Here is a 25275-nt window from a genome sequence, read left to right as displayed (position 1 = left end):
CCAATCCCATGAGAGAGTGGGAACAGATCCTGAATATGCACATAAGTTCCATGCACACAGGCTCTCAGCTACATTAGTAAAGAAAGGACAAATTGAATGCACTTTAAACATTCAACACCAGGTGGCGCCAGAGAGCAGGAATAGTTTAAAACGACATTTCCCATAGGAATTTTTTTCTTTCGTTAAAATAATCTGATTTCTGACTTATTTATAGCATGTGTTTTTCCTGTGTTTAGATCCGCCCCCTGCAATTAGGGTGCTGAATTTTGCAGGGTTCCTGACTGCAGGCATGGATGCTGATGTAGAGCCTATGTGCATGTCATTGCATATACGGAGGCACGTTCTGACATTCAGATAAAGGTATGGAGATTAGATGCAGAGCTAGTGGGCGTGATCCCCCTCCTCCCTCAGCACACCCATTTTAATGTATGAAAAAAGCTTGTCCCCTCTCTTAACAGGGAAAGTGTCAATGGCATTTTCTTGATCATCCTCCCCCTCTAATTCCAAAATCCCTCCTATAAATCCTATCATTTTCTCCCTTGCGTATGACTGACCGCGTACACTTAGGGTTGCCAACTTTAAACTCAGCTTTGGCTCTTCTGCCTTTAACTGGAACCCAATGCCCAGGCAGTAGCAAGCTGGAGCTTTTCACTGCAGGGAGATGAGCGTTATCTGGAGTCAGTGAACAGCTTCCTCCTGCTAATGAGGGCAGATTAATCTGCTCTTAAAAGCGCAAGAGCCGAGCCAATAAAGAAAGTAGCAACATTATCTCTGCATTCACCTCCACTTGTGGGAGTTACGGTCAACACTTGACTAATTTCTTTTCCTGGTCAGTTGGCAATCCTTCTGTGCATACCCCATATCTTGCAGCAGCTGCTCCCTGACTTGTTTGGGCCTTTTGGTGTAAAATTGCTGATGAGAACGGCTCTCTTGCAGCCAGCCATAGAAAGGAGTGTCGCGTCCATGCAGAAGCATCTAGACCTCATTGTTTTGATCCTCTGTGCTTTGTCTGAGTGCATTAACAGTGACAGCAACAACGAGCAGCAGTCCCCTCTTCTCTCACGCTGGATCCAGCCATCCTGTTCACGATAGCACATGCAAACTCAGTTTCCCTTTGCACAATTCCTGGATCAAGTCCTTTTTTCTTTCTTTTTTTGGCAATGATTTTGGACAGATTCTTTGCTTGGCTTTCTGTGCTTTCCTTGACCAAGGTGTCTTTGACACAGGCGGTATTTCTTCCCAGACGCCTGGATTTAGGTAAGATGGGATTGTCATTTCTTGGTAGCAGTTATTACATAGGAGCACAGGAAACTTGCTTATACAGAGTCAGAACGTTGCATCATCTAGTTCAGTTTATTCTTACCATTGTGCAAATTATGAAGAAGGTTGCCATGTTTTGTTCCTAGTCTTGCTCTTGTACCTTTAACAGAAAGCTTTCGCAGAGCAATTAAGCAAGAGGAGCTTTTGTTGACATTAAGGTAAAGGATGCTATCCTATAATACTTACCAGGGCTTACTTTGAAGTAGACATGCATGGGATTCCACTGGAAAAGATGGGAGATTTCACACCTCCAACACATACTCAATTTCTTTCTGCAGATAGACACAGAAAAAGGTTGGGATATGCATAAGGAATGGTTTAACAATCAATCTGTATTCCCAGAGCACTTTGAAAACAGTTAACTCTGTGAGGGGAATAGAGGTCTGCTAACAATTCTCACCACCATCAAATGTTGCTTCAGCAACGGGTAACTCCAAACTGAGCATGACAAAAGATTTCATACCCTTCAGAAACAAATCATTCACAATTTTTTTGGGGGGCGATGATTTTTTGGTGTGTTTTTTATTGGATTTGTTATGCGTCATGTGTGTATTGGCATATTGCTTTGTTATCGTAAATGAGAAAGGGTATATCATAAGTAATAATAATAATAATAATAATAATAATTTATTTATACCCTGCCCATCTGGCTGGGTTTCCCCAGGCACTCTGGGCGGCTTCCAAAAAAATATTACAATACTGTAATACATCAAACATTAAAAGCTTCCCTAAACAGGGCTGCCTTCAGGTGTCTTCTAAAAGTCTGGTAGTTGTTGTTCTCTTTGACATCTGGTGGGAGGGCGTTGCACAGGGAGGGCGCCACTACCGTGAAGGCCCTTTATTTCATGGCCACTACCGAGAAGGCCCTTTATTTATTTCATTTCCTTTATTTCATGGGCAATGAAACATTATGGCCATTACTTTAGTGTAATATGTGAACAAACAACTCAGACCCACCCCAGGCGTGAATTTTTGGAGGTGGATCAAAAGAGGTTTGCAAATACCGTGGGTTGACGCACACCCTCCAACATTTCTCTGATGAAAATTGGGACGCCCTAAAGAAAAGCGGGACATTCTGGGATCAAATCAGAAACTGTGATGGCTTATGCAAATCTGTGACTGTCCCTGGAAAATAGGGACACTTGGAGGGTCTTGGCATCAATAAAGAAGGTGGAAGGGCGTAGGATTGTACCCTTTGGCTCTACCCAATCGCTGTGTGTATGCGAGGGGCTTCACATGTGGCTTACGAATAAGCCTCTTTCACGCTTCTGCTAAATGTATGGAGGGACAGACTGGGACACTACGTTTATTAGATACATGGAGGGGCGATCTCAAAAGGACTTGCAGCACTTTTCGGACCATTTAACGCATGTGGAAAGGACCACGATCAGACTTGCTTTATCATGTTTTTAATATTCTGTCGGGAGCCGCCCAGAGTGGTTGGGGAAATATGAGTGGCATACAAATATTATTATTATCCCTGCACACACACCCATTCATTGTACTGTACTGAAAAGACCCCCTCTGTACACACAAAGGACTCTTCTCTGCACAGTTGGGAACCATGAATATCTATCTATCTATCATCTATCAATCTATCTATCTATCATCTCTCTCTCTCTCTCTCTCTCTCTCTCTCTCTCTCTCTCTCTCTCTCATATATCTACCACTGGCTTAAATATCCCCCTTGCTTTTCTGTATAACCCCATTATTTTTCTTTCGGATTTCAGACTGGCCTAAAAACTGTGGTGTTGCGTATTTCCAACCAAACATATTTGCTAAGATTATTGCTGGCAATGAAGCGAGGCCTCATTCTTGGCCGTGGCAAGTCTCCTTACAGGTACGAAACATTTCCGTGATTCTCAAACCTTGGGCATGTACAAAATTTGGAGGAGGGCTTGGAGTCTACGGGAGAGGCCTCCAACCTGTCTGTTCAGAAGCTAGGTCCAACCAGAAGTAGTTCCAACCAGAAACTAAGTTCAAATCAGCAAAGGTCCTTTCTAAATTTGCTTGACACTTTCCTGTTTGTAGGTTCAGCTAATTTTATTACTTCCCTGTTCAGCATGGCTGGGAGATGAGTTGCTAGCTGCCCATTGTTTTGCTCCCAGGGTGGCGTGGTCATGAATTACTGGTTTCTTTGTACAGTCGTACCTTGGAAGTCAAACGGAATCCATTCCGGAAGTCCATTCAACTTCCAAAACATTCGAAAACAAAAGTGCAACTTCTGCTTGGCTGCAGGAAGCATAACTGTCACTTCCGGGTTTGCAACGTTTGGGAGACAAAACGTTTGGGAACGAAGCTGTTTGATTTCCAAGGTACTACTGTACAGTGGTACCTCGGGTTAAGTACTTAATTCGTTCCGGAGGTCTGTTCTTAACCTGAAACTGTTCTTAACCTGAAGCACCACTTTAGATAATGGGGCCTCCTGCTGCCGCCGTGCCACCAGAGCACGATTTCTGTTCTCATCCTGAAACAAAGTTCTTAACCAGAGGTACTATTTCTGGGTTAGCGTAGTCTGTAACCTGAAGCGTATGTAACCTGAAGCATATGTAACCTGAGGTACCACTGTATCTGTTTCTTCCTTCTTTAATCTCCACCACAGCAAATTGTACTTCACACTGCAGTATTTTGTTGCAAGTCACACTTGCCCTATGTACTAAGAGTGCTCCGAATTCTCCAAGTGCCAGTTGTCATGTAGGGAAAACTACGTCATCTTTGCACCACAGGGACCTATCAGCAGGGGAATGCCGAAGTTTGCAAAAAGAAAAGAAAAGAAAAGAAAAGAAAAGTGTTTTTTTTAAAAAACAAAAACTAAGGTGGAGTTAGGGGCGAGAACCCAAAACAGCCCAATGAAAATTGAGCATGCTCAGCTATCTCAACATTTTGGTTGAATGTTGAAGTTGGAAAGGAAAGGAAAAGAGGGGCAATGGAATGGAGTATCCTGAAAAAAGGCCTGGCTCAATGGCTAGACTGTTGTGCAGGAAGACTTCACATACCTGATTTGCTTTATGTACGCAGTAGGAAAAAAGAATGCCTTGTTTTAAAAATCCATTTCACATGTGATATGTTGTGCAACAGGCTTCTCAAACTCTGGCCTGTGACCATTTACAATTGCTTCTAAAAATTAAGGGTTTCCCCAATATCCCCAGCAGTTTTCCAGTGGTCTATGGAGGGGAAAGTTTGGGAACCGCTGTTGCAGAGGTTACTTTTGCCCTACTTCCAATTCCTTCCTGTGATTCAGCTCTGCATTTTCTCCCTCCATTTTCCTTCCCAGGTCCGTTCTAAACCAAGCGATAAATTCGTCCATGTCTGTGGTGGCACCCTCATTCACAAAAACTGGGTTCTCACTGCTGCCCACTGCTTCCAGAAGTAAGTTATCTACTGTGTGTGAATTTGTGGAGGCAGATCAAAACAATGTGGGTGGCTCATGCAAAATGGTATGCCTTTTGGCATCGATAAAGCAGGTGGGGCGTACCTACTATCATGCAATGCTTAGAGGACTCACCAGTCAGGAAGAACGTTATTGACTTTCTTAAACAAGTACAGAACACCAACAGGAAACCCCTAACCCCACCCAAAGACAATTAAGTACAGTGCCACCTGCTGGCTAAACTATATAATGACATTATCCACACACTAACTTTTCTCTTCTTCGTCACTTTTTCTCCCCCTATTTTCTGTCTGGCTAAGCTTCTTTCTGGTCATTGAGCCTGTCTTGTGGGAAAGCCATTGGAGGAGAGGAGATGAAGGAGTGGGAAGCAGTGGGCAGGAGAAAGACTTGAACAGCTTTCCTCCTGCCTGTTGTTTATCCCTTAAGTATAACGTCCACCTCCACATGTGGCAAAAGGGTTGGGAACCTGCGTTGGCCACTGTAATCATTCATATATAATTTTTTCTACATGTTGAAAACAGAGCGGTTTTATTAACTTGTCCCCCAGTGAAAAACTATACTTGGAAACTTCTTGTGGGAACATTTTTTTCTGAGTGCCCATGCGGTTTCGCTCATTTATGGTAGCTATACTAGTCTGGGTGGAGAATGAGACTTAAGTATGAAGGCAGGTGGGATGCGGGTGGCGCTGTGGGTTAAACCACAGAGCCTAGGACTTTCTGATCAGAAGGTCAGCAGTTCAAATCCCCGTGACGGGGTGAGCTCCCGTTGCTCGGTCCCTGCTCCTGCCAACCTAGCAGTTCGAAAGCACATCAAAGTGCAAGTAGATAAATAGGTACTGCTCTGGCAGGAAGGTAAATGGTGTTTCCGTGCGCTGCTCTGGTTCGCCAGAAGTGGCTTAGTCATGCTGGCCACATGACCCGGAAGCTGTACTCCGGCTCCCTCGGCCAATAAAGCGAGATGAGCGTCGCAACCCCAGAGTTGGCCACGACTGGACCTAATGGTCAGGGGTCCCTTTACCTTTACTTTACTATGAAGGCAGGTAAAAGCAGATCGGGGCGGGGGGCATGTGAGACAACACACCCAACCCTACGGTGCATCATTTTCAGGGGACAGGAAGAAGATGTCACCAACTGGCGAATTCTTCTCGGCAAGCATCACCTTAACTACCCGGAATCCACAGAAAGAAGCTACCGGGTGAAGCGAATTTATCGGCACGAACGTTTTCAGTACCCTCAGCTAAATGAGCTAGAGTATGACATTGCTTTGGTCAAGCCAGTGGAAGAGATTACCGCCAACAGGTTTATCCAGTATGCCTGCCTGCCAAAAAGAGGCAGTTTTCTCCGTCCGGGACACTCCTGCTGGGTGACTGGCTGGGGGGGCACGAGAGGTATTTCAGAGTGTCGTGTGCCACCAATAAGAATTACATTGTTTTCAATAAGTGTCTATAGCTCTGCAGCCTTAATTTGTGCGAAGTTAGATGAATTTGGCCCTGGAATCAGTTTTTGGTAGCCGAGTTGAGTCTTGCAATATGTTAAAGAGTCTCTAAACATGTGCAGAGTGCATTTCCTTGACAACCGAGAAGTCCAAATCAGCCACACATGCTTAGGACTAAAAACCAGGCCTTCTAACACAAGTGTCGTTATTCTGAGACAGGTTTGAGCCCTGACATGATAATTTTCTTTAGAATTTAAGGAGTTGTAGAATATGGAAAATTTGAAGTATTTACCACTTCCAGTGTAATGCAAAGTCACAAAATGCTAATCTTCAAGGTTCCAAAAATGTTCTGGTTCTTACTCTTCTTCTGTTTTATGCACTGAAGGTGGACAAGATGAAAACTTCTCTCTCTCTGAGGTTTTGAATCAGGCCAAGTTGCCAGTCATAGATTTCAACACATGCCACCTCAAGAAGTTCTGGGGAAGCAAAATCCAAACATCAATGCTCTGTGCTGGACTGAAAGATACGGCAAGGTCTTCAGCTGCCTGCCAGGTACAGAAATGGGATATTCATGCAGAGACTTTCCCCACAAATCTTGTTTTAGGTGCTATCAGTAGACAAATCTCCCTGTCACTGTCGGTTTGAAAAATTTGCAACTTCAATAGCCAAAGATTTAAGAGCTTATCATGCTACTACAGTGGTACCTCGGGTTAAGAACTTAATTCATTCCAGAGGTCTGTTCTTAATATGAAACTGTTCTTAACCTGAAGCACCAGTTTAGCTAATGGGGCCACCTGCTGCTGCTGCGCCGCTGCGGCAAGATTTCTATTCTCATCCTGAAGCAAAGTTCTTAACCTGAGGTAATATTTCTGGGTTAGCAGAGTCTGTAACCTGAAGCGCCTGTAACCTGAAGCGTATGTAACCTGAGCAACCACTGTACTGTTAATTGTGTCCAGATTTTCACTTTGGGAAGTATGGCAACCCTATTATGTCACTACTTAGAATACGACTGTTTCAAGATCAAGCCAGGTATGTATGACAAAGGAGATCTGTGAATAGGATCTCCAATAGTTTCTTAGAGGGTGAATACTAGGAGCTGGGGAGTGTTTCAGAACTATGGCACTGGGACACTGTGGCCTAACTCTCCTCCTGTACCTCCTATTGCTATTTGTTGCGTTGGTCAGTACACACAGGTATCAAATGGATACCTTCATGTTTTGCCATGTGGGGCAAAGGCATTTGGGGTGGATGTTTTAACTGGGAGGGTAGCACAGAGGAAGAGTTAACCTCATGCAGCCAACACTGTGATCTTGAGATGCTAATAACATTGCTAATAACCTCGAAAAACTGTGGAAGATTTTACTCCTGGATATTTAGCATCCCATCTAGATTGACACTCAAGTCTACCACTGAACCCTCACTGGCATATGAACATGTTTCAACTCTTGGACGATATTTTATTTTCAGGGAGACTCGGGTGGCCCACTGCTTTGCCAAACTGGGAGAGAGACATGGGAAGTCCATGGGGTCGTGAGCTTCGGGCCAGTTGGGTGCCAGGTGCAGAACAAGCCTACTGTCTTTACTAGGACATCTGCGTATATTCCTTGGATTGAAGCAATCAGAATGCGGGATTTTTTTTTGTAAAGGACAGGGAAGAGAAGGGAAGTCCAGGGATATCAATAAAATCCTTTGCAAATTTAGGAATGTGTGCTTATTTTAATACTGGAATTCTGGAAATGAGATTTGAGTTCATGGCTGAGCTGAAATTGGAATCCAGGGCCAACCCTGCAATCCTACTCACAAACGATTCTGCCAACTAGAACAGCTGACTTTCCAAAGACGCCTTTTTCCATTTTGGTTTGTGGTGGGATGCCTCCCAGCAAGTTCTTCCGCAGACCGTTGTGCAACTTACCATTACATCTGAAATGTATGGAAAATAAAGTCAGAAAAATATTTGGGGCGCTTCATCCTGATTGGTTTGCAGGCTGTAAGATGGAAGTTGGCTATTTAAGGAGCATTCATTTTTATTTGTGTGTGTGTGTGTGTGTGTGTGTGTGTGTGAAATTAGGTGATGTCGCGCCAAACAAGTGTTATCAGATACTTTCCAGTCCATTTCTCCATCCAGTCTTTTGAGGAAGCGTGTTTCTTGTGTTAGACCTCCCCATCAACTATAATCGTGCAACCTGAATTTGCCAGAGACGTTCCGGTTGATTTCTGCGCTTAATAGAGGGAGGAAAGCCTCTTTCTCGGCAGCCACCATGGAAACACAGAACAGAGGCAGAACAATATCCTCCTCAAACAGGAGGCTTTAAAAAAAATAGGTCAACGAAAGGCAGGAAGCTTGTGTTTGCATACGGGCTCCAGAAAATGGGGTTTCCCCTCTTCCTTGACCGGCAGGAAAAATGCAAGCAACTAGGCCTTATCGCAAGCTAGTAAAAATTACCTTCAGGGTATATATAGAGAGAAAAAGAAAAAAAGAAAGTGAGGTTAGAGGGAGACAAAAAAACACTCAACACACAACCCTGCATCTGAAATAAGGACAGCAACCATTCACATAGCAGCATTGACATGTCACTCAAGGCATGATGAACAGCAACAACGGGGGGAAAAGATAGACGTAACATTTTACAAGGACAGGAACACCATGGACAGAGTAATTGCCACACACAGGAAGAGCAAGGATATAGTTTGACTGCCTCACTTGTAGTTCTATAAATCATTTAATGTGTCAACACGAACAGATGTTATTAATATTGCAGTTGTTGTATAAGGGATTATTATTTTGACTGGAATGCAATTGAAATTAGTAAGATTTTGGAACGCAGAAATAAAATCATCAAACCATCAATTCTAGCATGCGGGAGGCCACCTACAGAATTCGGTATTTGAACAATTGATATTAGTAACTGTATTCTAATTTGGTTCTGTTATAATGAGGGTATTATTGGATTGAAATTGAAAATTAATGAAAATTATTATAAAAAAGCAGCGTTGACACATATATCATGGCAATGGTGAGTGAAGGCAAGCTTGTTTTTCCAACACTACAACTGTCATTTAATTCAGTCTACAAGCTATTAGGAAATGCTTGTTCGTTTGCTTTTATTTTGCTAAATTTGTATACCGCCCTTCTTCCAAAGGCCACAGGGGGGTTTACAACGCAAAACACATAATATAATAACAAATAATAACAACCCCCTACACGACACATTTTCATAGCTGTCAACGTTTCTCTTTGTTAAGGGAAATTCCCTTACTCCGAATAGGATTCCTCGCAAGAAAAGGGAAAAGTTGACAGCTATGCATTTTTTAAAAAAGCTTAGTAAGCTCAAGGCCAAGGAGAAAGCCTTGAACCAAACAACCTCCCTGGCTATTTCTTTGAGCTACGAGCTATTTCCCTCCTCCCAGCCTGCTTTACGTAAAGAGGAGGTGGAAGCGACGTCGCCCACAATTGAGTCCGGGCAGCGGCTTCTGGAGGCGCGAGTGCGCATGCCTCTTCTCCCGGGAGCTTCCGTTGGTGCCTCTAACCAACGGGAGGGGGCGGCCGAATACCGTCACCCGAAGGCGCCGGGTCTCCGCGAAAATCTCGCGATATCTTGCCCCCGCTCCACCCCGCGAACCCTCTTTTCCGGCCTGAGCTCCTTGAGGGTAAAGTCGCTTCGTCGCCTTTGCGCCGGCCGCTGTCTGCAGGTTGCCGGGTGAGTCAGAAGGTGGGAGCCGCGGGTTGGGAGAAAGGGCCTCGGCCGCTGACCGCCACGAGGGTGTTGAGTGAGGTGGGGCGGAGAGGCTCGCCTTGACCTATATTGCCCTCCGCTTTCCGTCCCAGGAGCCGGTTACGTAACTGCACGTGGGAAGTGTCCAACGCGTGTCAATCTTTCTTGGCGTTCACCGTGAAATGTAACGCCCTGCGTTGCTTCCTTATGCTGAAAGTGTCTGGTATTTCTGCGGTTGGGGATTGAACGTAAGCCCCTCCCCCTGCCAAATAAAATATAAAAAAATGTTTTTGGTGTCGTTGGGGGCCTAAGAAAACCCGTGGCGAGGGTGGCTCACATTCTCACCTGTTTATTAATGCCATTTATCGATCGCATTCATAGCCCAAGCAGCTCAGAATGCATGGAGCTTTCCCCCATTCTGCTCATTTAACCCACAACAATCAGTGGGTTTTTTCTGGGGGTACTCAAGGGTACGCAGTACCAGCAGCTTCCCCAACAGATCATCTTAAAAGTGTGGCACTTACTGTAACAACTTCATGGTGAGTATCAGTACCATATTTTTCCTTTATAAAAGCAGTGACAACAACGTTGTGAGGTAGGCTAGGCAGAGAAGCAGCGAGTGGCCCAAGGCCACCCAGTGAGTTTCATGACCCAAGTGGGGGATTTGAACCTGGGTCTTCCGGGTGCTCGTTCCTGTGAGAGGGTCTGGATTCATTTATTGGCTACACAGTATTGATGCTCTTAAACAATGCTGGGCGGACTTATGTCTTACAGGATTTCCTTCGTTGTCATTGTTTTTGCTTGATCCAGCAACTGGAACATTGTGTGGGGACAGGATGGGAAATTATATATTTAGAATTAAGGAATGACAAGCCTGTTGCTTTTCAGTAGCAAAACTGGGTTCATAGCAACCTCCACCTGGTTTTCTTCATTTTAGCCATCTAATTGAGGATGAGGTGGGAGCTTTGCTGCCGCTATCATTAAATAATCTGAGAGTCAAACTCTTGCAAGTCTACCATAAATTGCCCAGATCTCAGTCTACCTTCAGCCCACCTCAGTACATGATTTTGAATATGCAGCTATCCTTATCCCTCAGTCTAGCCTCCCCACATAGCAAAATTGGAATTATGATGCCCTGTACCACATAGGAAGGGTGGAATCATGACCTCTGCCTTTTATATATAAATCCAAACATTGGACATGATCAAGCCAGAGTTAAGTGTTTCTCTGCTTGGTTACTTATATTAGGAATTAAGAGGCAGTGGTGGAAAGCTGTAGCTGATGTGGATAGGGGAAAGTTGCTACACAGTGCAATTGTTGTCTAGTACGGTTGTTATGGAGTGGGTGGGGTTGCCTCTCAAAAAGGCCAGAACTTCCCTGGCAGGTGCAGCCACACCTTGCAATTCCTTGCGTGGTATGATTGCAGCACCAGTCTCCCTGGTGCATTACTGAAAGCTTTGAGGTTACACTGGCTGGTGCAAGTCTTGTCTTCTGGTATTCTCAAAATAATTTGGTTGCAGATATGAGTGCCATGGTAGATACAGCAGGGCTGTATACCCCGCCAGATGGGTGGAGTATAAATAATAACAATAATATAATATGCTTATCACTACAGTTGGGGTTGTGGGGCACAGGGAGAACTTTCAGCCCCTGCTAAGAAGCAAGAATGTAGAACTGCATGACAGCAAGAGCTATTCAAATGTTTGAGATTAAGTGTCTGCATGCTGAAAGCTACAGGGAAATGGAGTTGTGGGATATAAGATTATCTTGGGCTTTGAAAAGGGAGAGAAATTTCTTTAAGAGAAACGGCATTTACATTCATCTCCGCTTAATACTCTCTCACCCTGGTATCAAGGTAAAGGAAATTTAGGAAAGGAAATCCCAGCTCTGCCTTAGTGACGACATAGTGTCCTGTGTGCATCTCAGGAAGCTTCACTTGCACAGCAGTTAGGAGTAATTATTTTCAGCAGTAGCAGCAGCCTTCTCTATTGCCTACTATTCTCCTAAAAGCTAGAATTGGGACTAGTCTTTGTCATAATGCTGGAAGTGATGTGTGTAGAAAATTGGGAAGTGCATGCATTTAAGAGTCTCTGAATCTTTTTCTTAATGTAAAAGCCACTTACCACACCTTCCGGAGTTTGTATCTTAAAAATATATGCTCCAGCAGATTTAGTTTATTGCGAAACAACAACAAAACCATACATCTATAAATGAAGAACCAATTAATCATCAGCATGTCTTGTTTTCTGTCACTAATTTGTTCTGTGTTGGGGGTAAAAGGAAGTATACTTGGTTTCAGTGATATATGTTTATTAAAAGTTGAGTCCTGTTGTTGAGACATGGGCAAGTGGCTTTTTGTTGAAGCTTCTGGGTTTTAGGGGAAATTCCTGAGGCTTTATGCTGCAGCTTTTATTTGCATGTGTTTTATGTTTTTCTCTTGTATTGGATTAAGAGGAAAGGGTGTCAAAATAGAACAAAGTTGTTTTTTCCCTTTGGTCTCTTTTTAATAGAAACACATAGATAATGGAAAACTGGCAAGTCATAAAGTAGGTGACTTGATGATTCTGTAAGAATATAATCTTGTGTTTACGAGCATGTGAAGAATGTGACCACAAAACCTTTCAGGCACCACATGTTTTGAAGGTGCGATTGGATTTGCAGTCCCTTCAAAATGATTTGTTGGAAAACCACACAGAGCATTATGCTTCTATTAAAATAACCTAGAGGAGCACTGGGTAACATGAAGTGGTTGTGTTTACTTTACTTCACATGGTATTTCAAATGTCCCCCGTCCCCCCCATTGCTGCACACACAGTAAGGATATACCGGTAACCCCATGCATGTACTGGCTGTGATGGGGACACTCCAGTTCCTAGTTACAACCTTAGAAAATACTATCAGTGTTAGGACAGACGGTTGTCAAGAATGTCAGTGTTAACTTCCTTTTGCTTTGATAGGCTTTGTCTGGTGTGTGCAAGTTGTATGGAGCAGGGAATGTCTTTAGCTTGTAAACAGCCTCTTGACTATAAGGTTCACTGGGCAGTTCCCCCCCTTTCCTTGTAGGCCCAAAGTGACTGACATAAATATTATATGTGTGGGTAAGTTGGCTTGGTCTTTCGTTTCCCCTCCTTCCTCCAGCCCCTCATGAACACCATGAGTCTTTGCATGAGGATCCTCCAGACTGCGTGGGGGGCAGCCCAAGCTCACAAAGTGGTATTCCACCCATAGTTTTTATTTGCCTTGTGCTCTTTGTTTTTAAGAAGCTGGGCAGGAAAAAGTTATATGGGAAGAAGTGTTTGGTTTTAGTTTCAAGCGATCAGAGCATTAATTAGGTTTAGTAAAATGATGTTGCTGCTGGAATATCTGATACAGAGATACTTAATGGTGCATGTAAAGCAGTTGTATCCATACAGTATTCCTTGTGGTTGCATGCAGCTACTTGGTTAACTATTAGTGCTCATGTAGATGGGAAGGGGAGGACTTACCTATGCTGGGAATTTAGGTTCTCTAACATAACACAGTGCCAGAATATAGGAGGGGGAGGCCTATGGTATTGCTAATAAGTGCTTCTTTCCCCAACATACTTTAGAAATGATATATTCTGTGAAACAGGAACACAATGTTGCAAGAGTTGCAGTTCCTCTTGTAATGAACCTAAAATATCTTCTAGTTCCGTTATAGAGGGTTATTTGAACTAACTTGTACCTATACGTCTGCTTTCAGTCTTTGGCACAGTGAGTTGTGTGTTTCAAGGAAAAGCCATGTTGCTTTTCGGAACATCCTGACCCATTTTGTCTGCATATGTAACACAGCTTCTTCTTCTTCCTGTGTCTTGGTCCTACAATCATTAACAATCCTTGAGCTTTTGTGGAAGTCTTGTGACTTATAGGATCTATAGTTTGTTGACTATAGTTGACTATGGAGTTAGGATACATTTCAGAAGGCAAGGTAGCTTAGATCTCGTATGTGGGAGGTGTTTTGGAATAGATAGGGTTGCCATATTTCAAAGGGTGAAAATTTGGACACAAAAGTTGTTGAGCTGTTTTTAAGGAGACATCTGGCAGATATGACACTCAAGCTATTTCCACCCAGACACTGTTTCCAACTGCTGTATTCTGGCTATGTCCGGGAATTCCGGATGTATGGCAACCCTAGAATAGGAGAAACTTGGGAGAGGTGGCTTGGGTAGGATATCTGCTTCCTTGTCCTGATGAGTGGGTAATCTGGAACATTCCTATTATTAAAGTCTGCATGCTGCTTGTGATATGTGTGAACATGCTGCCATTATTATTATTATTATTATTATTATTATTATTATTATTATTATACCACCCTATACCCACAGGTCTCAGGGCGGTTCACAGGATGAAATCAGAATATAAAACCACAAAATACAGAATCAAAATAAAAACAACTGAGGTCAACCTTAACCCTATCTGAAGTCAAATATCACAAGAACTCTGATATCTCCTCACATACAGATGCCAGTGAGATCATAGCATGGTAGAGTTGGGGCCTTGAGGGTAATCCAACCCCTTGCAGCGCACATTTTGTTTTCCAAGTAGTACCAAACAAGCAATAATTCCATTATACACATGTCTGTGCTTGAATTATGTAAGCTTTGTCAGGTAGGGAATAATAGTGGGATATATTTCAACATTTTGTGGTTTAAGCTGGCAGATGGATATTAGTATGATTCTTCAGGCAAAACAAACTAAACCTAGAATGATCTAACTGAACACCTGCATTAAGCAGGCTAGAAGGACTGTCATCTTGTAAGCAATTAAAAAAACACATTCTTGAGTAATGCAGGTTTATTTAAAAGCTGATTATGAGTAATAAGGACTACATTTGACAAAACTGCTCGTAGTTTGTCCCACAAATGTTTAGCAGACAAACTTACAAAAGAATTATGTTATCTGCAGCCTTAATTGGCTTAGCATTTTAATTTGTTTCGTTTGATCATTCAAGCATTGCTGCAGTAAAATAAAGAAAGAAATAGGAAGGGGTATAAACCACTTACATGCCCAGGGTTGGCTGCAAAAGTACAAATGGGGAAAGTTGAGCTAATAGTTTATATTTGATTTTTGGGTGTATCCTACACTTGTTGATTTGAGAGAAGGCTGGTGTGTTGTTGTGTCTGGAGTGCTCAGCAATAACGTTCACCGGATGGCCTCGGAAAATTTGTACCCTCGCAGCCTAACTTTGTAGGCAGGTTGAGATGATAGAATTGGGTGGCTGGGGTAGAACTACGTATATTGCCTTCAGCTCTTGGAGGAAAAGAGGTGTGAATAAGTGTAAAAATAATTTATTATATACTAAAAATGTGCTAGGGATGCAGGTGGCACTATGGGTTAAACCACAGAGCCTAGGGCTTGCCGATCAGAAGGTCAGCAGTTCGAATCTCTGCGACAGGGTGAGCTCCCGTTGCTTGGTCCCAGCTCCTGCCCACCTAGCAGTTCGACAGCACGTCAAAGTGCAAGTAGATAAATAGGTACCACTCCGGTGGGAAGGTAAACGGCATTTCCGTGCCCTGCTCTGGTTTGCCAGAAGCGGCTTAGTCATGCTGGCCACATGACTGTACACCGGCTCCCTCGGCCAATAAAGCGAGATGAGCGCCACAACCCCAGAGTCGGCCACGACTGGACTTAATGGTCAGGGGTCCCCTTTACCCCTTACTAAAAATGAGCTTCTTCCAAACACGGAGTCTTCCATAGTCAAAACAGCACTGCTTACACAGGGAGCAAGTTTCGGGGGGAGCGCCAAGCTTTGCAGAAATACAGAGAATCTTTTGAGAGTGTGCTTCCTCAGGGTTGACTCTAAATAGCTACGTGAGGGTGATGTATGCTCTGCGCACATTGATTGCTGGCTGGCTGTTGGTGGGGAATGGAGTGCCCTGGAAAATAGTCTGACAAGCTGGCTGGAAGGCTGAACAGGAGCACTCCACCGTGTGCGATTTTGTACCACTGGTCCTTGGATGGTAATTCTAATAGCCACACTTACTGGGCTGGTTTGGACACCTAATCCTATGCATGTTCTCTTGCAACATTTAAAGATGCCTCATACCGAGCTGGACCATAGATCCATCTAGCTCAGTAGAAGGAAACCTGTGCTTGGAAACCTAGACCCCCTGGCAGGGGCTGATAGAAGTTGAAGTCCAAGCTGGCTAATGGTTGGGGGGGGGGGGTCAAGTTACAGTCCCAACAGCAACTGATGCAGCTCAACACCCCCCCCCCCCACTCCCTTAGCCAATACCGGCTCTTCTGTAAGTGGATGCCTGCAGAAACATTTCTCAATCCTGCTTCCTGAGATCCTTTCAGTTGGGGCTTCAACATGGCACTTTTGCCCTTGAGGAAGGAAGGAAGGAAGTAAGTTCTGCGTACCTGTCAAATGTGCATATAGGATCAGGCCAATGTTTGCATTTTGGTGGGGCCGTAATGGAACCTCTCGGCATAACAAAGGCTTGAAGAAACAGGCCTCTTTTAATGCACAACTTTTGGTAGTCCCAAGATTGAAACCAAATTAAGAATGCCACATTTCTGTGTTTCTCTCTTCATAACCCGAAATATTATTTCTGGGTTAGCGGAGTCTGTAACCTGAAGCCAAGGTACAACTGTATAAATAAAAGGAAACATGCATAATAACCCCTAAACCAAGCCTTAGGTTCCACATGGAGCGTTGGAATATGGCAATAGCTCTGGCTGCACCCAAACCATCTTAGAAATGGTCCTGTGAACCACCCTGAGACCTGCGGGTATAGGGCGCTATACAAATTTTATTAATAATAATAATAATAGTCGTAAATCTATAAGGCATGCATGCGCCTAGTGGCAAATCCTTTTTTAGGAGGCGGATTTCCCCTCTTTGGAACAAGCCTACGTGCCTCTCGGTTCCATTTGCATTTGGCCTTTCGCCCCCGATCTCCAGGACGGATCGGGCTCCCTCCCCGCGAGAGTTGCTGGGCAGTTTTCAAGCCTCCTCCCTCCCTCCCTCCCTCCGCGAAGACGTGCAAGGCTCCGTCCCAGCTGTGGCGGCTCTGGCCACGTGGGCGAGGAGGGCGGGAGCGGGGGAGGAGCCGAGGGGCGGGCCCGGAATGTGCTCTGGGGAGCAGGCGCCTTTAAAGCAGCCTTGCTCTGGGCGGATAGTGTTATCTCGTGCTGCAGGCGCCGGCCCCTGGCTCGGGAGGAAGCGGCCCTCGTCCTCCCTAGAAACGCGAGAGACCGGTGCATAAGGTATGCAGGATTGCAGGGCGGGAGGGAGGGAAGCGAAGGGGCAGCCCAAGGCAGCCAAAATGGTCTCAAGGATGCACAATTGGGATCAAGCCCCCTTCCGGGAGAAATGTGCACAGGGCCGGCCGCCTCCGATGCCAGGAAGCAGAGAAGCGCCCGCCTCTGAAAACTGCACGCGCGAGCAAGCCCCCTGGATCTTAGCGGGGAAATAAGCGTAGCACCGGGCTGCCGAGGTTGCCTGGTTTCATTTCGCGTGCTGGTTAATATTAACAGAAGCTGCTGCTCGTTTCCACATTCCTCAGGGGTGCAGGGGCTAGAAGTCTTGATTTCTTTACAGGCTACGTCTGCTTCGCTGATCTGCTACTTGGAGCAAGGTTGCGGGGGGGGGGGGGAGAGTGATCCTACAACGGGGGGAGACATTGGGTGGTATTCAGCTAAGTTTTGCTTGGAATAGACACACTGAAATTAATGGACCTGATTTAGTCATTACTCGTAGACTCACTGAGTAAAACTTGGCCGAGTGGCACCTATTATTCTCAAAGCTGGTGTCTGAATTCTTTGCTGGATTTACATTGGAAAGAATGCCAGTAGCATAGACTGTCTGTGAGCATGGCCAGGATTTTTGTTGGGGGAGGGGAGTTGTTGAGCTTTTTAGGGGAGATCAGGAGTAAAAAGCCCTCCAAAAAGAAGATATTAGGGGGCAGGCCCTTGCCTCCCCTTGGCTATGCCCATGTCTGTGAGGCATCTTAAACTGAACTAAATTTTAGTTCTGTTTGCTGGGAACCACATCTGTGTCATCTTGAGTTCAATGATGGAAGAAAAGAGGGGTGAAAATGTAATAAAATAAAAAGTAATGGAACCAAAAAAATGCATCAAGGGGCATGGAATATGGCCTTGTGGAATTGAACTGGGGGCTAGTATTGAAAAACGTCCCTGCTGGGTTCTGGAAAGTGCAGGTGATTTGCTTTAATAGGGGAAAACATTTATTAAAACATTCTGTCCAATTACAATCTGAAGTCCTGTAAAACATATTTGAGTGTTGGTCATGTAACTTGAATCTAGGAATGTGCTAGTGTTGTGGGTGTCTGAAAGAATTTTTTAGAGTTTTTGGGAAGTCTATGTACAACTTGAATTTATAATCTGTGGTCCTGAGCATTAGTTAAACTTGTTGTGAGCAAGGCAGGAGTGTGCAAAGATGATAGAAGCCATCTCTGAAACCAGCTGGATAATGCAGCTGCTGCTTCCACCTAACAAATACTGGAAGTGTTGATCTGTTGAAAATGCAGAGGTAGGACCATAGTCAGGGACTGGGAAAGAAAAGACTAACAGCACAATTAAGACAGACTTGGGTTGCAAGAACCCTTGGGCACAAATATGCTGGCTGGGTGGCAAAATTATCTAGAATAGTGAAAAGAATATTGTGTAGTCTGTTGCCCACTTCATCCTCCTTTGCTTGTTTGAGTGGGGCATATTGGCACATTATTTTTTGTGTTTCTCTTTTTAGAAATGTCAAGGATGAGTCTACCCCAAGAGACAAGTGCAAGCTCCAGCAGCAAGGAACCCCTTGTCAAGTGTCTTCAGGCTAAGAAGGACTTGGAGACAGCAATTGCTGGAGTAGTCAAGGCTGAACAGCAAGTTAAAGACAACTGGAGAGAGGTATTTGCGGGACAGGAAGGGGAAGAAATAAATAAAAAAAACCCATAGCTGATTCTGGAGGTTATCATCTTGTTGCTGCTCCATGTATACTAAAGCATCACATATGTAGCAGCACCTCCTGCTTTACTATACCTGAATACTTCATCATTCTTCATCGATGCCAGGGAGGAATACTATAAATGCATCTTGTGGCAGTGTTGGGAGCCTTGGAAGAGGGTCACTTGTGTGCTAGCTATCTCTTGAAACTTTCCACGTTGAAATGGGGGCCCACCACTGCATGAAGTACAAACAACTTGGCATAACAATGATATTAAATGGGCTTTGGTTGATTCTACTTCAGACACTTGTGGCTTAGAACTAGTCTTAAGAACAGTGACTGAATCCAGCATTTTTTATCTTGCAGGTGAAAGCTCAAATTCACAGCTGCATCAGCCGCCACCTGGAATGCTTGCGCAGCCGTGAAGTTTGGTTGCTTGAGCAGGTGGATCTCATTCAGCAGCTGAAAGAGGAAGCCTTGCAACAGCAGGCCCAGCAACTCTGTTGGGTAAGGTCGAACCGTACACTTAGTTCAGTTTATGCTTGAAACTCTTGGTTCAGAACTACAGTAATTTAGCCTTGAGTATGTGCTAATTGTGATTGGCATAAGAACACATTGAGCCTTGCTGAAGTTGGCTCCTGATGTTCATAGTGAAGTCACGTATAGTCCTTTTGTCTCTTACAGTTGTTAGGACAATTCAATTGCCTCATCCATCAGCTGGAGCAGCCTCACAGTAATGACCTTGCCAATCAAATTTCATCGTGTTTGGAGAGGTAAGCAAATCTACTGAATTCATCTTACTGCCAGGCTTAGAATTACTAAAATTACAAGGTGTGTTTCACACCATTATCAGTGGTATGAGATTGCATACAATTTATCTTCCTGCAAAATAGAACCTCCAATTTCCTAATGTGTCTTGAAAATATTGAACTACAGATTTAAAAATTGTGACCTTGGAAAGTGACTGACCTATATGTGTCTTGGTTTTGATTTGTTGATCAAATTGGTAAGAACCTGAGAGGCCTAATATCCTTGGCACAGTTCAAAATAGGTCACGAAGGCCTTGTTTTCAGCAGGATCTGCTCAACTTTTAATCTAATGAACAGTGGCTTCATTTTGGGGCTATGGAAAATGATCATGATCATTTGCTTTTTCAACTTGAGTGCTTGATGCATATTTTCTCTTCACCCCACACCCCACCCCTTTGACAGACTGGGCAATTTAACTCTCCAACCAGAAGAAAATTCCATTCTGAGCTTTGAGGCGAATATGCCATTCCTTCGTGAGGCCATCACATCTTTTGGCTCAATCACAACAATGGTGAGTAGAGGATTTCCTCAAGGGTGTGGGATCTGTTCTATGTATCTGCTACTTGGAAATCTATAATCAGTAGCTACAATCCTGTAGGGCTGCATAAGTTCATGGTTTTCAACATGTTATTAGCTTGAAAAATTCCAGAATTTTAAAATGACAAGCTCAGTAAGAAGTAAGTTACAGCCTGTAAGTTTTATCATAATTCTGACTTGCTCTGTGTATTTTAAAATAGCAAACATCTGATGATGAAGAAGACTACACCCCATGGATTTCTGGGAAGAACTGCCCTGTGCCAGCCAAACTTGAGCAGGTAGAGTTAAAAGTTGTTTCCTGCATGATAGCAGCAGAACAGACGTATCTACCAGCATTTCATTGTGGGTTCTGTGACTTGAGAGACTTAACGGAAGGCTTGATTAGAGGTATAGGTCCAAGTGTGCTTGCTGTGATCTTACAATCCAGGGAACATCTTCCAGCACATGCCCAACTGCCCCACATCTGACATCAGACTGCAAAGAAAGAATTCAAATTGCCATTTAGCAAGTGGGACTTGCATTCACTGCCTTTCCAACTTTGTGCCAAATGGAAGCCTTGCTGGGAATGGCTACAACTCCAGCATTCCTGATTCTGCCAAAAGCAGGGCATGTGCAGGCACTGTTTGAATCCAAACTACCTGAAAAGTGGTTTGAACTCATGGTGATGGTGGGTGGCTGTGCCCACGTCAAAATTGCTAGCAGAAGGTGGGGAAGTTCAGGATCTGGACAGCAGGCCCACCCCCTATTCTGACTTTTCAGGGCGATTACCTTTTGCATGCACCATAAGCGAGCATGCCTTTCATCTGTAGGGAGTTGCTACAATATTTAGAACTCTTATGTATTTCCTGTGAACAGCTATCATGCCATGACCCACCAATTAGGGCACTTGATAATAGGTCTAAACTGAGCATGCTGTGCAAATTCACAACAAATCTGATTCCAAAAGTGTTTCCTGCTCAAATGTTGAAAGAATCCCTTCATAAATCTGTCAGGCTCCAATGATGGTTTGGTGGTTCCTTGGGGTGGTGGTAGTTTTTTCCTGGTGATCTCTAACCAGAACTGAATGTGTAACAATAAGTTTGCTGTTGTGATGTTAGCAGAAGCCTTCTTATGGAACTGTGGGGTGCCCACTCTCTGACTGGCTTCTTGGAAGTAAACCTGACAGTGCCTGCTGTGGTCTGCATGTTCCTAGCAAGAACTACGAAGACTGGCTCTTGAAAACACATTCACCAGGGACCAACCAGGTAAAGTATTCTAATTGATTACAGTACTTGGGGAAAAGTAAGTTTTAGAACTGGTGGGATGTCTCATTTTACATTTTCTGCATTACACCAAGGTGCAAATGGTATCTTGTTAACTGAACTTTCCCCTGGAAGTTTTTAACGTTTGGTATCAATTTTGTTTGTCAGGATTTAAAGTCTCCCAAAATGTGTTACTTGGAGCAAGCCTGGGGAAATCTGAGAAACTTGGAGAATTGGCTCCTGCAGAACCAGCAAGAAGGATCTCCTGAGAAAATGGATTCACGCCGGCGCAAAAGTTCCACCTCCACAGTTAGTTCCTCTTTTTCCATTGAAAAGATAGATGAGTTGGAGCTCCTGGAGCAAGAAGAGATGGATCTTTCCGACTGGCTGCTTACGCCTTCTGAATCTGAAAACATGAATGCCTTGGAGAAGTGGGAATGTGTGTTTAAGCCCTTTAGGGAGGAATACAATATCAGCGATTGGCTCCCCAAAGCCGATTCCTGCAACAATTGTTGTGGCATCCAGGCCAAGGGTATAGAAATAGAAAACCTTGGCAATCTCAGGTGCCTCGGTGAGCACCTGGAAGGGAAGAAATCGTCCACCAATGATGCCTGGCTTCTGCAGCCCTCTTTCAAAGTCGAAGACGTATGCAGAGCCAATGAGCCATGTTCTAGCTTTTCAGAGTGTGTGTGCGATGGAAACTGTGAGAAGGAAGCTCTCTGCAAGTGGCTTCTTCGGAAGGAAGGCAAGGATAAAAATGGGGTGCCAGTAGGACTGACACCTAGCTCCCCCACTGAGCCTGGTGAAGCTAAGCCTCCCCTGAACATCTGGCTCTATCCTTCTCAACAGCTGGGGGAGGAACCGGTCCCTTCTGCAACCGAACAGGACAGTCCCGATATTCTAAAACCACTGAAAGAATTGCTTGAAACCCCATTAACAACCTGGCTAGCCAAGCCAGAGGCCATAGCATTGGGTGCAGAGGAGAAAGCAAGCAGGGAGAAAGCAGAAGTGAGTTGCAAGAGTTCTCTCCTGGAGCTTCTAGAACCATTCCACCTCCCTCTTAATGTAAACAGCTGGGTGTTGTCTTCAGCGAACACAGACTCTTCCAGTCAGCCTCCTGCAGAAGACAAATGGCTGCAACGCAAGAAGGCACACGTATGTATTAACACTCAACTGTCTCTGGCTCCTTTAGCTTTACATTTTTTTAATAGCTCCTACAAGTTCCTTGAAAGTCTGTGGTGAGGAGTCTTAGCTTCTTAAGATTACTTTTTAGCGCCACTTGCAGCTTGTTCAAAAATACAGGATTAGCATGGTGGTCCACACTAGGCGCAGCTTAATGAGAAATCTGCCTTTTATTCCAGGACTACGGCCTTCCTACAGTGTGTGACCTCTTTGCATGTATGAAGCTGAATGGAGAGAGAGAGAAATGGCTATATCAGAATCCTCTACAGGTAACCATTCAGTTGCCATTTCTCATTTTAGCAAGAGTCTTTTAACACCTTTCCTTTGATAAGCTTGTTTATTCACCTCCAAGGTTTCAAGCAGCCGAAGTTCCTAAAAACTTGAGGGATCAAACATTACCATCCCTTGAACTATGAATCATTATTGTAACCCAGTCATTTTGCCCTGTGTTCCTTGGATCTTTAAGCACGACTTGGACTAGTTTTTAAAGTTGTATATTTGGCCAACCTGCACTTTAGATTTTTGTGATGAAATCTGAGGTGGTCATATTCTTGAAACTGGATACTCTCCCTTGTGATGGAATGGGTAATGTGATGACAATCTGCAATTCTGGGTGTCACTACTCAGTTGCTCTGTAACAGTTCGCCCACATTGACCTTCAGACGAGGGAATTTCCTTGCTCTGGAGTTTCTGTAGGTTTATCTTCTGTTAGCCACATGGCATGTTTGAAGGGAGAGGGGAAAGTTTAATGTGCATATGATGGCATTGTGTAGGCATAGACTAACTGTTGCACTGGTCTATGAACCCTTATCCAGGTCAGTTGCTTCAGGAATGTACACTGCAAAGTACGTAGCCCACAACCAGGATCTGCTGATACAGAGTGTGTTTAACCTTCCAAGGATATCATGGGTGTAGTTGCACAATTCCAGCAATATTACTGTTTCCAGTAATTGAATCTACTGAGACAGGTGCATTTGAAAAAAAGATTTGTTTTTTGTGTAGCTTCTGTTCTAATGTAACAATTCTGGATTGCATTTCTAGATGTGAAAAACCTGGACTGTTTGAAGAGTTACCTTTTTGCTGATCATCGCACATTTGTACTGACTGCAATCTACTGCATTTATGTGGCTGATTCATCTGCCTCTTCCAAACTTCACTTTAAAGCTGTATGTAGCTGAGTTATGGTTGTCAACTTTGGGCTGTGGATTTGACTCATGCCGCAAAGAAGCAACTGTATGCATCCTAGGGGCCTATGAAATGAAGATCTTTCCCTGGCTGGTCACATGGAAGTCAGTGCTTTGAAATATCTTTCTGATTATATTTGGAGTACACATGGCACAAAAGACTCTTGCTTCCTGTTCCATGACTGCTAAGTAGAGGATTTAGAAGTAAACTCTAACTTAGACCCCAGGGAGGGAAAACTCCTTTTATTTAGCAAACCTATCCTTTATTTTAAACAACTCCTGGTTGTAAATATATTAGACATTTTAGACCAATATATTTAAAGTGATCCTGCTCTTATGCAACAATGATTGTTTTAGAGCTTCATACCAAGTGGTTAAAATGTTTTATTTTCTTGGAATGGATCCTATGCCAAACAAGATCAGAAGCTTCCCAGTAACTTGGTGCCAACCTTAAGTTGTGGAAATTGACCAGGATTCAAGTGGTGTCTAGGTATTCTAAAGCACATTGCTATTTAATGCAAATTTAACCTCCATGTTTCTTAACTTTATACTATTATTGATACATTTAGATTAAGTAGATTTAGGTGTTCAGGGTAAAGAAAATGTTGCTTAAGTACAACCTTAATACCACTTGCCTTGTATCACAGGATATTGAGGCATTTCTGAGAAGCTCTGATCTTTGTCAAAAAATCATCTTAAAGTGCTCTTTGACTGGTGTGAGTAGACTGATCTAAACTACTGAAAACTATATAAACTTAGGCCTTCAGTAGCAAAAGGGTTATTGTCACCTGTCTTTAACCAGTGCACTCCTTTAATTGCAGTAGTAGTTTGAGCCATTTAATGGAAATGTGGGGCTTTTGAATGTTTAACAAACCTCAGATAGTTGACCTGAAATAATGAAAATGGAGGCCAAGCCTACTGTCTTTATCAAGTCCTAAAAATTGCTCTCTCTTCATCAGTTCAATATTTCTTGATGCTGATTAAGTCTTTCCATTAAACCATTGCTGTGAACAAAAACCAAGTTTCGTCTTTGCGTACTTCTGTTTCTTCGTGGGAGATTTTGTGAAAATGTTATAAACAGGCTACATACACAGAAACAGTGGCAACTTCTTAGTTTGACGTGTGCAGACTTTGTATAATTATATGGTTTGCATGTGTATACTAGAAAATACTGACAATCCAAGTTTCTTAGAAAGCTGAATCATTTGGAATTGCAGACCACACCCAACTCTGCTAGTAAGGCACGGTTGGGCCTGCTGTCTGCTCAGCAGCAGGGTTGTGCATTATGTGGCAGCATAGAGCTCATGCGCCAGCACCATAATTGCCATGGGTTAAGGGGTTGGTTCAGTTAGCTGACAATACCTTAAAATATAAACATGAAACCCAACAAAGAATTTGTTAGTTCGGTTAAACCTGAAATAGAACAAGAACAACACAGACTCAAGAAGCTTTATATTTTTCATTCCTTATTATATTTTTACATGTACATGTTTCTATAGAGGAAAACTAATTATGGTAGCATTGCCAAATGAACCTCACTCA

General features: G+C 43.7%; 2 protein-coding genes across 13 annotated transcripts; both read left to right on the top strand.

Moving 5' to 3' along the window:
• The first annotated feature begins 1055 nt into the window (after positions 1–1055).
• Positions 1056–7800, top strand: LOC310706623 (chymotrypsin-like elastase family member 1). Its single transcript, XM_083502972.1, has 6 exons — positions 1056–1257; positions 3051–3160; positions 4595–4689; positions 5818–6098; positions 6531–6697; positions 7613–7800. The coding sequence occupies exons 1-6, from the start codon at positions 1161–1163 to the stop codon at positions 7787–7789; spliced, it is 927 nt and encodes a 308-aa protein (XP_083359098.1). The 5' UTR covers positions 1056–1160; the 3' UTR covers positions 7790–7800.
• Positions 7801–9603: 1803 nt separating this feature from the next.
• Positions 9604–24750, top strand: NCOA4 (nuclear receptor coactivator 4). Of its 12 annotated transcripts, none has more exons than XM_083502580.1 (10): positions 9604–9843; positions 18592–18743; positions 19147–19287; positions 19465–19553; positions 19992–20100; positions 20327–20404; positions 21224–21370; positions 21536–22522; positions 22729–22818; positions 23591–24750. In XM_083502580.1, the coding sequence occupies exons 2-10, from the start codon at positions 18594–18596 to the stop codon at positions 23594–23596; spliced, it is 1797 nt and encodes a 598-aa protein (XP_083358706.1). In that variant the 5' UTR covers positions 9604–9843; positions 18592–18593; the 3' UTR covers positions 23597–24750. The 12 variants fall into 12 exon arrangements, with proteins under 12 accessions (XP_083358706.1, XP_083358702.1, XP_083358698.1 ...); XM_083502576.1 differs by having other exon boundaries at positions 9709–9843; positions 21227–21370; XM_083502572.1 differs by having other exon boundaries at positions 9762–9855.
• Positions 24751–25275: the final 525 nt, after the last annotated feature.

The sequence above is a fragment of the Podarcis liolepis genome (genome assembly GCF_965112155.1).
Source record: "Podarcis liolepis genome assembly, chromosome: 5".
Classification (NCBI taxonomy): Eukaryota; Metazoa; Chordata; class Lepidosauria; order Squamata; family Lacertidae; genus Podarcis; species Podarcis liolepis.
This window is presented reverse-complemented; position numbering and strand designations above follow the sequence as displayed.